The following is a 16314-nucleotide window of genomic DNA, read 5'->3' on the forward strand; positions in this document are numbered from 1 at the left end:
CTCTACCACTTTCAGTAAGTCTGTTTTGCGGTACTTGGCGGGAGGCCAATGTTGAAGGGTAGCGAGCCTGTCTTTCTGTGTAGACAGATCGAGGGTTGAAAGATAGTTAGTCCAATTGGGAATGAATTGGGGGTATTCATCGTCGTCACTTCCCGCTGCTTCCGGTTCCATCGCCGCTATCTCATCTATTCTTGGCATCGATGGCAAAATAATAGTCGTATCCAGAAGACTGTAAAACAATGTAAAAAACAACTTTAGTACACGGCTAAGATACAAATATCTATCATCACAAAAATCATTTCATTGTGTGCAGACTGGTGTAATTTCTATGCAAAAGAAGTTCTGTGATGCAGTGAGCATGTGCTTTCCCTCTATGCCCATGATACCTACAACCCTTTTGAGCTTATAAGTATGCTGTGAGTGTCCAAGGAAGAACTTAGAACCTCAGTGTGCGAGGTTACTACTTAAGTAGAGCTTGAATTAGAAGAGATCCTCTAACTCACCGCATGACGCTGCAAATTTTCTGAAATGCTAAACAATAATTTCCCTTCGTAGAAATCATGTCATAATAGCCGATCATGGAGTAGGAATCAATGAAGTCAAAATCTCACTTCGCTATAATGCGATGCCTCATACCAGGTATTATATTATATTGAACTACTTATAGTAAAATATTGCAAAAAAGGAGTCGGAGTACAACTTAAGAGCATACATAAGTGAAACGGCAAATAATTTTCAACAATAGGTGGGACGAAATTTCGCACTCGTCGCCAATCGGAGAGCGGTAGTCGAGGTGTGAGCATGTCAATTTGTTTTGTGATGGTGTCAGAGGAATATATTCTTATATTGTGTAAAGATGACTAAAAAACGTTACCATGTACTCGAAAAAGAAAACATATCAATAAATATATTATAGTAATATAACAATAATTATTAGTAATATAACAATAAACCGTCACCGTTTTAGCAAAACCATCTATGTGTCACTTTTATCAAAAATGACTTTTAAATACCAAGTCATTCCTTATTTTTTTCTCTATAGGCCAGTAAAATGATCTATGTGTTGGGTAAACTCGCTCCGAAGTTATTTCAAAAAATAAAAAACAGCTATGTGTAAGGTTCAAAAACCACGGTTCACAAAAACAACTATGTGTATATTATAGTAACATATAGATGGTATTTTGATATCGAGAGTGTAATGTTTTTTTACAGTTTGGCTACACATAGTTTGTTTATATGTTATATGCTATGCATTATGGTCTTGCACGACGGTTTGAAAGATGCTTTCTCAAAAAGAGAGACCGGAAATATTCAATAATTTCAGGAAGATGCCTACATGGTCAATAGGGTATAGGCGAGAATTAATTTAAAAGTTGGATAAACAACTACAAACGTCTCAATGACAGTGACCAATTGAAAGCAACAATGACAGGTAATAAGAATCTGACTGAAGATAAATAATTGGTAGTGCAACCAAAAATCAAAACGGAGAGATTTGTGGAAAAATGTTACATTATGGTTGGATCTAATTCCAAAGTTCCCAGCCATTATTGCAGAGAAAATACCTCCAGGGTGTATGTGGAATCGTGTTTCCGATCCAAAATACAAATGCATGATGAATATAAAAAATGGTCTCTGGAAAATGGTCATAAAGCAGCAGAATATACTCCAGTATATTTACCACCAAAAAATCAGTATCCACCAACCAGGTAAAGATCAGTGTGCCATCACTGCCATCTGCTGTAGTTATAAAATGAAGAATGTTTCAGAAATGAAATACAATAGCCACATTATTAAAAAAAAAAAAAGATGCTTGAAGACCAAAAATGAAATGAAGGAGAGTACCAGGAGTATTACTGGACGGTTAGTAATCACAATGGATCTCCAAAGTGTGCTGCTATGTCCAAAACACAGGCACAAATGTATTATAAACAAAAGCTGCAACTACACAATTTCACCATATACATTCTTCATAATGTATCTTCTAATGAATTTGTCTCATCTCATCGAAAGCAGGACAATACAATGAAATAATTCTAATATCGGATGGGTGTGGATATAAAAACCGAAATAAATTATTCGCTACTGCTCTAAGTTATATCTTTAGAGAGAAAAAACATCGAGATTCAACAGCTTTTTCTGGAAAAAGGCCACACCATGATAGAGGCCGATAGTGCACATGCCACCTAAGAAAAGTATTTTAAGCCTCCAATATATTCACCATCTGATTATATAGCACGTATGCGGCTAGCAAGACCAAAACAACCTTATAAAATTAATGTCATTGATTTTAAATTTTTAAGAATTATGGATAAGATTAAATCTGGATTAAGTTCAATCAGACCAGGAAAACGAATCGGAGATCCTGTTGTATTAGATATTAAAATGTTACAGTATCTACCAGATGGAACAATCTTTTACAAACTCAACTTTATCAGTGCAACCGTTTGACTGCCTTTGTAATATATATAATGAATCATTGCCAATATCGCAGTCGAAATACATACATCTTCAGGAATTAAAAAGTGTAATAGAGAAAGATCACCACTATTTCTACGATAACCTAACATTTAAACCTGCTAATAGAAAGTAAACGAACTTATAAATATAATATCATCTCACTATTGCATTAATAATTAATAAAATGATATTGCAATTTATCACTAACGCACTATGTATATTTCAACTATTATTTATGTAACAGTTTTTCATGAATTTATTATTATTCACATTTTGATGAATAAATTAAACTATGTGTATTTACAAAACGGTCAAAACAACTTATGTGACATCACAAACTGTATTTTTATTATTTTTGTACTAAAAATAAAAGATTTTTGTAAACAAAATAATAATCTTAGACCATTTTCTGATTATAATAAAGCATTCTTCATAATTTTAATGTTTACATGTAACATTATTTTTTTATTCAGTTTTATCCTTCTCCTGCACAATTTGAGAAAGTGCACATAGATGGTTTTGCTAAAACGGTGACGAAACATAATATTAAATGGACGCATGTTGAATTTTTATGAAAAATAATGTTTTGTTTGGCACGCGTCATTTGTACAATCCGCGCGTCGCATAATCACGATCTTTTTACACCATGCCTCAGCTGAAGTATAGCCTTAATTTGCCTAGCATAATAATGGTACAGGTGAATATTAATTAGTACTGGTTGCATAGTCAAGGTATGAGGAGCTGTACACACTGGGGGGGCGAAAAGATCACGTGGCATATGAAAATGCAGACTGCGCTGGATCTGCCACATGCATAGAATGCCGGAGGATATACCGACAAGGCGGGCTATGTATGCAAGGTATATATGGCAAGAGAAGACCTGCAAGGCCGAAATTGACATGGCTGGACTGTGCCACTGGAGATTTAAAAATGCTTGGTCGAAGCAACTGGAGAATGTCGGCGCTGGATCATCACGGATGGAGGAAGTTTTTGTGGAAGGGTTGTAGTGCCATAAATGATGATTGTTTGCATTCACTACTAATAGTCTGTGGAGTTCAGAGTACAAGTAGATCGCTCATTATCCAGATGAATTACCAAGATTCTTAAATTCCCCTGACAAATGCATTTTCTTTTTCTAGATTTTCTAGATTTCATTTAAGGTGAATGTGAAGGTACCAGACATTTAGCGAAAAAATAAGAAGGTTGTAATTTGAGACAAAAATTTGTCAATACAACCTTCACCCTGTGGAGGTCCATATGATCTTGAGGATCAGACATGGTTTAAAATAAAGCCATAGGTAGTTCCAAATTCGACACCTCCTACGTAAAAGGTCGGAACTGCATTTTTAGGTATTTTGACTTAATTGCCTTTTGAAAATGATATTTGAAAAAAAAAACAAAAATTCAATCAATATTTTATAGGCATAACTAAAAAATTACGATTCCAGAATTTAAATTAACGTTGTGGTGTCAATCGCAATATTAAAATCGCTCTACTGAAAAGTTACCATTTTGCAGTTCCGATGAGGTGTCGAAATATTCAAAACCATGTTGCACTGATTTTGGTTTTTGGTTGACGAAACTGTTAGGTGCATTTTGTAAAATCTACTACCTAAGTGACGAATATTAAATTTCAGAGTATCTAGCACTACGAAACCTTCAAATCAATTTATAATATTATTATAAACTTGCCAGAAATATACTCCAAACCAATTCGTATGATTTTTATATATTTTTTTTTCATTAACCGCCATTTTCATTTTCCTCTTTTTTCCCCATTTAAAAATGTAAAATCGGGGTTTCACTGTATTTTTAAAAGATAGAAGAAGAATGTGTGTATAATACTGATATACAGTACACTCTCAGTAATCCGACAACTACTATAACCCGCCGTTATTTTTACTAGTTGAAAGCAAAAATCAAGCTTTATAATTCGCCGATATTTGATTGTCAAATTCAGTAGTCTGCCGCGTACAAGTAGACAACGCAGATGAGACGCGTTTATTTTAGAAAATTCACCTTCGTAAAACATACGTTCATCGCGAAGAAAGTAATGTACCAGGGAAGACAGTGCCCAAGGACCGCATCACAATTATTATGCCGTGCTCCAATGCAACCGGGACATACAAACTGAAGCTTTTGGTCATAGGGAAAGCCAGGAATCCTAAGCCATTCATGAATATCTGGCTCACTATGTCAAGTGATTTACTGTTGCTTAGTTTATAAATATGTATAAGTAATTTAGTAAATACTTGATTTTGATTATAAATAAAACCGTAATTTGCTAGTACAAATTTCTCAAAAAAAACTATTTTTACGAAATACCTGTTTTAATTTTTACTATATTTTGTATGTATGTACTATAATCCGCCACTTTCACTAATTGGACATTTGTCTGGTTTTTGGGGTGGCGGATTACTGAGAGAGTACTGTAATATAATATCATTATGGCCAATGTCAAAATTTGACAGTGCCAGACTTGCTTGGCTTCTTATAATGTAACTAATGAATTTTAAAAAAATCAGTACATACCTAACTTTCCTTAAAACATTTTTCTCCATGGCCTACTTACTATTATAAATATGTATAGGTAGGTACCCTATTATCATTGTTCAATTTTAAATCTATGACCATGGTCGACATTACATGTAAAAAAAAACCATATGGATTTAAAGCATTCTATATTGACTTGTTTTATAACGTGTACTGTGTACGTCATTCTGTCATTTTCGAAATATTGTGTACAAAATTTTGAAGGACAACCAGATTATTTCATCATAAATGAGAGACTCCATTAATTTTGGCTATATTTTTTTTCATCGAAACTTGATATTAATAACTGAAATAAAGACCATTCAATAAAAAGAGGATATTTAAAACATTCCTTAAAATAATAGATATTTTTATGAATGTACATAACAATAAAAATAGTACGTAGTTAACCTTCAAAGTTTCACAACAAAACAGCTGCTCGGCTGTCAAAAATGGCAGCTAAGTAAAACTTTTCAGTGTAAGAACGTTCGGCCTCAGGACAAAATAATAACTGTTGGGTTGCTATTATAATATAATACAGACGCGCCCCACAATATAAAAATAAAAATGAAATCATCGTACTTACAAATTAGTTGCAAATTTTGTGAAAAAGGGAATATCAGAATAATTGTACACACCGCGGCAACTTGACGTACATAGACAATCAGTATCATAGATACATAAAGTCAGTGTCAGTGTTGCCATATTTTGAAAGTGGAATTATAGTAGTGCCTTCAAAATTATAGTATTTTGGAAAAAAAATATAGTACGCTTTGAGTGACCAATAATTTGCTGCATTTTAAAAATTAAACGTAGGGTAATTAACGTCTTGTTTTTTTAGACAAAATATCAATGAAGGGTAATTAACGTCTCGTTTTTTTAGACAAAATTCAAATGTTAAGTCAGTGGTTTCCAAACTTTATGTTACTACGCCTCCCTTTTAAAAAAATCTAATCTAGCCGCCTCCCCCCCCCCCTTAATTCATTAAATAATACAGACACCTTTTTAAATAGTCAACAATGTACCTACTTACGAATACAAAAATGAAAAAAAAATAAACAAGATTTTACTACTTACATTACATTAATTTTTGACGAATGTGCTTATTTATTAACACAATCATTTTCAATAGTAGTCAATCCAAATTCATCTTCGTTCATTGACAAATGGATTCTATCATGGACCCACATCCCGAAGCGGACCCTCTTTAATAAAATAATGTGAAAAGTGCATTAGTAAACTAACCAAGAACTCAGTAAATAGATTTTTGGTTGCTTCAATATATCTGGCGTAGAAATCATTTAAAAGTGGAGACATGGCGAATTTTTTTTTTGTCATTTTGATTTCCTAAGCTCCAATTTTTTTATGAATGCCTTCACTTTGTCGTTTTAAATCAGTGAATGTATTAGTGATCCTTGGATTGATTTATTCACTCAATTTTTTTTAAAATTTCAACCAAATAGACCAGTTTAACAACAAAATTATCGTTCCTAAACAAATTTGCCTCAAATTTCGACATTTATTATGATTAATTTGACCCATTTATTTCATTTTTTACGAGATAGCCATTGCGCACAATAGTATAGAAGTCAGGGATTATAAAATTAGTTAGTCTCCATATTTGCAAAAAGGTTTGCAAACAACCTTTTATAGGACTGTTTTTTTGTGTAGTTTATAACAAGCGGTCGTTTTATAAGCTATGCATTTGCAAACTGCAAACCTGTGGCTACATTAATTGTGTTTAACTTTTCGAGCCTCCCTTTGCAACACTCCCCGCCTCCAGTTTGGAAATCGCTGTGTTAGGTAATTAACTTCACCTTTTTTATACATGGGGATTTTTTTTACTTCTTACGGATTATTTTGGCGTTGTTTTTCTTCTATTGGCAACTTTTTTTCCAATTTCTCAAAATTATAGTATTTTGGGCGTACTATACCTGTTTTATATCGTACATAGTACGCAGACGAAAATTATAGTACAAATACTATAATTATAGTACGGTTGGCAACACTGGTCAGTGTTGCCATTTTCCAACGCCAACTGTCATATTATTATTTATCTATGATTGCATTGACAAAAATATGGCAGATGGAGGAAGAAAATGCTAGATTTTCTTACCCCTTTACTGCACGATTTTTTTTTTTTAATTTTAATTTTTTCTTGGTGTCAAAATGCCTTGTAAATGAAGGAAAAATAATAAAAAAAATATTTTTCGAAAATTTCATTAAATTTTGTGTTACTGCGTGGTGTCGCAGATTTACGATATTTGGAAATCTTATGCCAGCGCTCCATTGGCGAGCCAAAAGTCCGACGACAATAAGTCTTCAGATTTTTCTACGTTCTGCTACTGGCCAACAGACGTTCAACGAAACGAGTATATAATTAATTTGACGAGTAAAACAGTCGACTTTGACAGCATAGATAATATACGTATATCTGACAGTTAAATCGTGATGGCGTTAAATGATACCGACGTTTTATGTTTTTTGGGTTATTGGGTGGCAGATAATGTAATAACGAAGCAAAGGGTACACAAATACTGGGTGAAACATTGGATAAGGAAACGAACGACATTATCCCACACAAATTTAATACGAGAATTGCGTTTGCAACCGAGCGATTTCCGCAATTATTTGCGAATGTCGGAGGATGTATACACAGAACTGTATAATTTGGTCTCCCCATTTATTAAAAAAAAATACTATGATGAGGGAAGCTATTTCTCCTCATGATAGATTATGTGCAACCCTGCGATTTTTGGCTGCCGGCGGAACATTCACTGACTTGCATTATAGAACTGCGATTGGAAGACAAACTCTGGGCAAGATAATTCCCGAAACTTGCCAAGTCATCATTGACGTTTTGAAAGGAGAATATTTCAAGGTGTGTATTATATTATACGTCATCTAATAAAGTTGGGCAAATTTACAAATATATCATTAACAAGTAGACATTGGTTGGTCTTATAAAGTGAACGTTTAGTGGATTGTTTTACCTATATAAATCATAGACGGCAACATCATAAGAATGGCAGACAAGATGCATTTGAGATAGGTATATATATAGTCACAAATAAGGCCATCGTTGACATGCTAAATATTCAATAGACCATTAGAATGCTGTACCTAGCCAGGACTCTCCATATAGGCTGTAAGCAAGCTGCTTAATTATTCCTGTTGAATGTATTGTAATACTAGTCATATTCTTCTAAAAGCAAGCATGGAATTTGATTTCTAAATGAGGCCACATAATAATATAGGTTTGCTAACATAGCTCAAATACTTACCATTTGTTGTATCGCTTAAGCTAAGGTTTATAGGCATAAAAACAAACAAAAAAACAAATATTTTTACAAGATATTTATTCATACAAAAAACATTAATTTATTACACCGGCTTTTGTACATTTTTGCTTAATATACGATAAACTGGTTGAGTATGAACAGTAGTTGCTGGCATTATTTTGTCACTTTGTCCCATAAAGGCAACTTCATGCATCAGCTTCTCGGCCAGCAATCTTTGTCCCTGTGACATCGATCGTAGTTTCATGGCCATCATTTTGCCAAAAACATCAAATTCATCTTCAGTCTTGCTTAGTTTGTCTATTGAGATTCGACCTTGGAGTAGTCGACAACGTGGATGTTGAAGGCGAATATTCTATCTGTAAATAAAATGTTGATTATTTTTTGTTGCAGTTCCCTGATACGCACGAAGAAATGGAGACGATTGCAGAAGAATTTAATAGTAAATGGCAATTTCCAAATTGCCTGGGCGCAGTTGATGGGAAACACATTGCAATCGTGCCACCTGCAGGCGCCGGCTCCCACTTTTATAATTACAAACATTTCCACAGCATTGTTTTGATGGCGATTGCAAATGCTAATTATGAATTTATTTACGTTGATGTTGGAACAAATGGACGTATTTCTGATGGAGGCGTACTGAGAAAATCTGATTTTTTCAAACGTTTAGACGAAGGCAGATTAAAAATACCTGCACCAAAAAAACCTACTGCTAATTCTGATGCACTGCCATTTGTTTATATTGGCGATGAAGCCTTTGCATTACGTAACGATTTCATAAAGCCGTATTCACAAAGGCAATTAAATCACAGTAAAAGAATATATAATTATCGGACATGCAGAGCCAGGCGAATTATAGAAAATGTTTTTGGCATTTTAGCTGCTAGATTCCGCATTTTTCAAGCTCCAATAAACATGAAAATTGAAAATATCAATACAGTTGTATTAACTTGCTGTGTGCTGCACAACTTTCTTTGTCGCAAATCAACACATACTTATACTCCTTCTCATGACCTTGATAGGGAAAATCCTGAGACAGGTTTAATAGAGCTCGGACTGAGGTCACAGGACACCTTAGCGCCTTTGGAAGCAACGACTAATCGGAACTCGACTGCCAATGCTAAGAAAGCGCGAGGAGATTTCGAAAAATATTTTAATACTACCGGGGCTGTCACATGGCAAGAAAGTATGATAAGCAATAGATAAATTAAACCAATGTAACAATTTAGTTAAAATGTTTTACCTCAATACAATCTTCGTTGTTTAACGAGTTGGAGTAACTCTCATCAGGAGACATGTTTTCCAAATCGTCCACCATGCTGGATATTGAGCTCGATTCTGTAAAACAAAATGTAAATTGTTAAAATACAACATAATACTCAAACTTGTTTTTTATTATCTCTCCCCTAAGTACCCATTCCTTCATACGGTTAATATTGATATTGGTATAATTGGTGTAATCCAGTATATCGGGTATTTTCAAAATGTGTTTTCCGCTGTATTCCTCATAACCAAACTGTACCATTAATTTTGATTGATGATTGACGATTTATTGATTGTCTCCGAAGGAACCTAACTCGAGCGATTTTTGATTTTATGATCATTCCTTTTCTTCTTCTTTCGACCATGTCCGATCATAATATGGACCTCCACGGAGTGGAGGTTTGTATTGACAGATTTTGTTTTTACGAGAAATGGATGTCAGCCACTTGCTCAACATATTAGGTCCATACTCTGACTCATACACAAATTGAAATTCAATGTGTACTTGTCAGACCCAGGATTTGAACCTGGGACCCGACCACGACTCAATAAGCCGCGCTTCCACCGCCATGATCGTACCTATATATTATTATTTCTTACCTACCTCAGCAAAGAATAAATAATTTTATTGTGACTAGAAATGATTCATAGCTGTATGTTTTAATTGCTTAATAGTAGCTAATCTAATGCGATGTCACTTTCAGAGATACGACAATGTCATAGTCTGCACGTGTATAATAAATAGCTTTAAAGCATTCCCTCGTACCTATATATTATTATTATTTATTACCTACCTCGGCAAAGAATAAGAAATTTTATTGTGACTAGAAATGATTCATAGCTGTGTGTTTTAATTGCTTAATAGTAGCTAATCTAATGCGATGTCACTTTCAGAGCTAGGTACGACAATTTCATAATCTGCACGTGTATAATAAATAGCTTTAAAGCATTCCTACGTACCTTCCATTTGGTCGTTCAAGAACTCCAAATTTTTATAGTACCACAGTTTGGGTAGATAAACTGCGTCTGTGCCGGCTCCGCTTCGATATGATGTCCTTACTTTATTTCTCTCCTTTCTGTAACCCGACCTCAATGTCTGTATTTTCTTTTTAACATCGTCGACCCTTGCCTGCGGCTCCACCTTGATTAAAATCTCCAAAAGTTCCGCATACGCCAAGGACTTGGCATCACGATTCTTGTATAGTGGGCTGGTCGTCTTCCACAATGATGGGTTGTCTTTAAAACAACTAATAAAATCTTCCAAGAAACTTTTCGAATGCACTCGTAGATCTACCATTGTCGTTATCGATGTGAGATGTCCGAACACTTTGAATGACAGTAAAATAATGATGGCGCTGTCGTCCGTCGGCATAGATCATAGACGGTAAAGCGTGGTGAACGTACGAATTTCAGCGGCTCGGCGAGTAAAATATCAAACATGTTTGAAATCCAACGAGCCTGGTCTGCGGATTAAAAAGTCCGCAGACCTAGGGTGCTCCACGCGAAAAAAAAGTCCGAAGACTGTAAATCGTCTGACTTGCGTGCCAATGGAGCGCCGGCATTACATTTCAGTATTACAACATACAAAACCAAATGAAAACAATTATAAAAAACTAATGTGCACACCTTATATGATGTGTAGATATTTTTATTCAACAAATTTCAATCTTCTGTATATTTTTTTTTATTTATTTACAAATGCGGATTTTCGCGTACATACGAATTTGTCAGCTGTCAAAGCAGAAATGCAGAAATGCTTTATTTCTTGAAATGTCCAAACAAAATCGGTAAAGTAGGATGCTTATGGTAAAACAGTTTTCTAAGCATCGAAAAAGGATATTATTTGATAATTTACACAGATGGCATTGGCTATATCGAAATAGTTTGAAATGTCTCAAATTTGTGACACTATGCAGTAAAGCAGAGGCTCCCAACCTTTTTGTACTCTAGAGCACATTCTAAAATATCGGTAGGGTGGCGGGCACACCTATTTTTAATCGACAAACTCCTTCCATAACTTCTCATTTTCCCATAACTTATTTTCTTATATTCATAATTTATGAATAAATAATAAACAAAAATGTTTCAAAATAATAAAACTATTATTCAAATTGCATACACACAGAGAAATGTATTTACAAAACGTAAACAAAGTTAAACAAAAAACACAAATACAAAGAAAACATTTTATAAAAAAATAGAATATCAATATGTCAATGTGATCTTTGGCATTGCATATCATTGGCCAGTGCCTCATAATTAGGAGAGTATGACGATAATCCTGCTAGCAAACAATTATAAAGATGCTCATCGGTGAGTCGAGATCAATATCTTGATTTTATTAAATTCATGTTTGAAAACAATGATTCGCATAAATATGTCGAACCGAAAAATGATTCAATTTTATATGCCACTTTTTTCAAAAATGGGAACTTTTCTCTGTCCACTGTATTCCAAAATTCCTCTAATATTAAGGATTTAAGCAAAATATCATTCTTAAACTCCAAAATTTCTAACTCTTGTTCTTCTGTCTTACCTTGAACAAAATCTGCAATACATGCGGCCAATTCCATTACATTTATTTGGCAAGTAGGTAAAAGGATTGATACAGAAGGAAACAATTGGCTCGATATCTGTAAACTGCAAAAATCTCTCTTCAAATTGTTTTTTTAACACTTGAAGATGCTTAATAAATAATGACCCGTTTAATTCATTGTTACCTAGCAGTTTATTCATATGTGGGAAATGCACGAGAGAATTGATCTGCAGATGTGATATCAACAAATCCAATTTAGCTTTAAATGACTTTACAGAGCTTATCATTTCAGCTATGTTTTTGTCTTTCCCCTGCAACTCCAAATTTAAAGAATTCAATTTTTCCATGATGTCTGTGAGAAATCCCAAATCCCGCGAGAAAAGCCAGCGAGAGTCAGCTAGTTCATCATAATTTTCCTTTTTATCGTTTATAAATGTTTTTATTTTTTCAATTATTATCAATCACAAATCTTGTAAGAACCTTTCCTTTACTGAGCCAACGTACTTCAGTATGCAGAATAAGATCATGTTTTTTATCTTCAGTATCTTCTAACAGGGCCTTGAAAAGTCGGTGTTGCAAAGGATTGATTATTTTTGTAACTATTTTCATAACGTGTTCAAATGGCAATATTTTACAACACAGAGCTTCCTGGTGGATAATACCACTGTATGTCCTACCACTGTAGGACATAAAGTTTGAAAATGATTCATCTTTCATGCAGAGGGCAATAAATCCTTTGTTTTACCTACCATTGCTGGTGCCCCATCGGTGGTTATCGCAGACAGCTTGTGCAAAGGCATATTTATTGACTTGGCGTATGTTCTGAATGTATTATAAATATCCTCACCCCTTGTCTGTCCTTTAATAGGTAATATTTGCAACATATCCTCTTTTACTGTGAAGTTACTAAATACCATTCTCACCATAACTGCTAACTGTGCGGTGTCTGATATATCTGTTGACTCGTCAAATTGTAGCGAGAACCAGTCACATATTTCCAAGGCAGTCGTTAACTGAGTTTGTATGTCTGTTGAAATGGCATGTATTCTTCTTGTGACAGTGTTATTTGACAACTGTAAGTCTTGTATTGCTGAGACAATCTCACGTTTGTTAGAAAATCCATCAAACAAACAATCGGCACCAGTCGAAAATAGTTTTTTAAACAACTCACCATCAATGAAAGGTTTCTTCATTTTTGAAAGAAGCAATGGTGGCCTTTTTAAAATTTTCCACATGTCTAGTGAAAACAGTCTGTTGTGCAGTTAGAATTGATTTTAGTTGACATATTTTTTTCTTTCTTACTTCAGATTTAAGTGGATAATTCAGGTCATCAAAAGTGGAATGAATTATCTGAAAGTGTCGTTCCACATTATGTTTTTTCGGCACTGCAATACTACTACCACACAACAAACATACGCATTTATTTTTCACATTAAAGTAACAATATGATTCCTCCCAGTCAGTGTTAAAATTATAGGTTCGTTGTCTTTTACTCGGTCCACTCATTTTAGAACTATATAGAAGGAATATCAAAACTCCTAATTCGTGTTTCGTCAGACAAAGATGTCTCCTAGCTAACTGTCGCGACCCGAACGGGGCAGCAATCGCAATCACAATGACAACAACGCGGTTCCAGGCGGGGAATGCTATTTGCACATCACTCCTTGTACACGCCGAAACCCCGAACGAAGCCGATGATCGCCGAAGCAATCGGGACGGTACGAGCACGTGACTGCTGTCACGTGCTTCGGCGTTCATCGGCTCAGTTCGTGGCGTTCGTTCACTTCGGGTTTTCTGCGTGTGGCAGGCTAGCGCAGTGATGCCAACCGTACTATAATTATAGTATTGGTACTATAATTTTGGCCCGCGTACTATGTACGATATAAAACAAGTATAGTACGCCCAAAATACTATAATTTTGAAAATTCGGAAAAATAGATAAAAAATGGCGCTAAAGCTGTTCGGGAGAACTAAATACCTAATTTTAAACTTTTGTCAAAAAAACGAGACGTTAATCACCTTCTATTTGAATTTTTGTCTAAAAAAAAGGAGACGTTAATCACCTTACATTTCATTTTTTGTCTAAAAAAACGAGATGTTAATCACCTTACAGTTGAATTTTTGTCTAAAAAAAAGGTGACGTTAATTACTTTACGCGAAATTATTGGAAAATGCAGAAAAGTATTCGTCATTCAACGCGTACTATATTTTTTGCCGAAATACTATAATTTTGGAGGCTCGGTACTATAATTCCACTTTGAAAATATGGCAACACTGGGCTAGCGTGAAAATTATGTCTCTGTCGAATAGTGGCGGGCACATACGAATCGTTTCGCGGGCGCCATGGTGCCCGCGGGCACAGGGTTGGGAACCCCTGCAGTAAAGGGTTACTATAAAAAAAATGTCTAAAAACTGGCATTTCAAAAAATAGGTCATAATAAATGATATTATATACCTACCTACCTACCTATACGCATGAGATATTTTCAAATTATGTAGGTACCTATATTCAATCTTAGTATTCAATAATACGAGTATAATAGGTTCTCAAAGAGATTCTCATGCAATTCATCTCATTGAGAAATTCTGAAAGCTTGTGTCTTATTCGTTGAATAAAAAATACGGACGTGCTCAGCGTGGGTCAAAATGGAGCTTCTATTCTATTTTCAAAGCATGATCCTGGACATTCCTTAAACGTTGTAGATAATCTATTTATATAGTTTTGAAGCCTTATTATCCTTTATATTTATTTTAAACATTTGATGACTGCATAAAGTATTTTTATTACATAAAATAGTATTCTTTTAAACCTCTCGCTCTAATGTTTTAGAATATAATCATATTTCAATACATAAATGTGCAGTGGTGTTAAGATTTTTTACATTTATTAATTTTTAAACGCATTTATAAAACCATCAGTATAATTTATCTAGACATTATTAAAGTGAAATATTTACGATAAAAAATTATAATGATAATCTCTGTGATCCCAAATTTGACAACAATTAGGCATTTTATTATTAAAAAAATGGGCAAGATTAACACATTTAAAGATAATTCTAAAGATACTGATTATAAGCTATGTCTTTGACCATTCAAATGTGATAAACATCCTACCAATAATGATTGCTTTATGATAATTATTGACCTAAGAATAAGGTAGTGTTTTTTTGAAATACGCCATTTCTTTTGGCATTCCCCAGTGGTTAAACTACAACATACGGCCGTAGCCATACATCGACAAACTAAAACTGAAGTAGGGAGTAAGATCATGATAACGCGCGTGTTTGAACATGTACCGTTTAAAAAAAAGATTTTTTTTTCGATTAGGTATTTTATGTAATAAAAATACTTTATGCAATCAAATGTTTAAAATAAATATAAAGGATAATAAGGCTTCAAAATTATATAAATAGATTATCTACAACGTTTAAGGAATGTCCAGGATCATGCTTTGAAAATATAATAAAAGCTCCATTTTGACCTACGTTGAGCATGTCCCCCCTTAATAAAGATCTTGCCAAAGAAATTGTCCTTGTCCAATAACAAAACAGCAAATAATTCGTCTCTTGTAGTTTTGTACTAACTAGGTAACTAGAGTACTAACTAACTATTGTACTAACTAGGTTTCAGTAGGTACATAATTAATCTTGGCAGTGATGTACCTAGGTATTGTACAAAGCATTTTCATAAGCAGGGCTCGAAATGGACCGGAGCGCCGTTCCTGTTCGTGAAATTAGTAAAAAAAATATTTTGACCGTCTGAGCTAGATAATAGAAAATCTAACACACTTATTTGTATACAATACACATGAAATTTGGTAACTATGTAAACATCTTCAGAAAATGGTCGAGCGCTCCGTATATATATATAATCTTACAATGGAAACAGGTATCTTTCCGGAAATATGGAAGATGTCGAAGGTGACTCCAATTTATAAGAGTGGTACAGAATCGTCAGTAGAAAACTACAGGCCGGTAGCTGTTCTCTCTGCACCAGCAAAAGTTCTGGAGATGATCATGCACAGCATGATTTCTCCAAAAATTGAGTCATTTATAATGGATGAACAGCATGGATTTAGAGCAGGCCGATCAACGGAAACCAACCTGATGGTATTCACTGATTATGTGTCGTCAGCACTAGATAGAGGCAGCCAGGTTGACTGTTCTAACAATGATTTCTCGAAGGCATTTGACAAAGTAGATCACGATATTCTAATGGAAA

General features: G+C 34.4%; 1 protein-coding gene across 1 annotated transcript; it reads right to left on the reverse strand.

Moving 5' to 3' along the window:
* Window positions 1-8435: 8435 nt before the first annotated feature.
* Window positions 8436-10906, reverse strand: LOC147075827 (uncharacterized). The gene is made up of 3 exons (XM_085942147.1): window positions 10515-10906; window positions 9535-9629; window positions 8436-8650 (listed from the first exon to the last, which is right to left on the reverse strand). The coding sequence occupies exons 1-3, from the start codon at window positions 10849-10851 to the stop codon at window positions 8573-8575; spliced, it is 510 nt and encodes a 169-aa protein (XP_085798273.1). The 5' UTR covers window positions 10852-10906; the 3' UTR covers window positions 8436-8572.
* Window positions 10907-16314: the final 5408 nt, after the last annotated feature.

This window comes from Rhyacophila brunnea, unplaced genomic scaffold (assembly GCF_057557595.1).
Source record: "Rhyacophila brunnea isolate RB1 unplaced genomic scaffold, BYU_Rbru_1.0 scaffold_14, whole genome shotgun sequence".
NCBI lineage: Eukaryota > Metazoa > Arthropoda > Insecta > Trichoptera > Rhyacophilidae > Rhyacophila > Rhyacophila brunnea.

Excerpts from the sequence above, each read along its gene's own strand:
- LOC147075827 (XM_085942147.1), bottom strand. The coding sequence starts at position 10,851 with ATGGTAGATCTACGAGTGCATTCGAAAAGTTTCTTGGAAGATTTTATT. Across the intron at positions 9,630-10,514 it reads CTTGAACGACCAAATGGAAG|AATCGAGCTCAATATCCAGC; the intron begins GTACGTAGGAAT and ends TTTGTTTTACAG. Across the intron at positions 8,651-9,534 it reads ACAACGAAGATTGTATTGAG|ATAGAATATTCGCCTTCAAC; the intron begins GTAAAACATTTT and ends TTTTATTTACAG.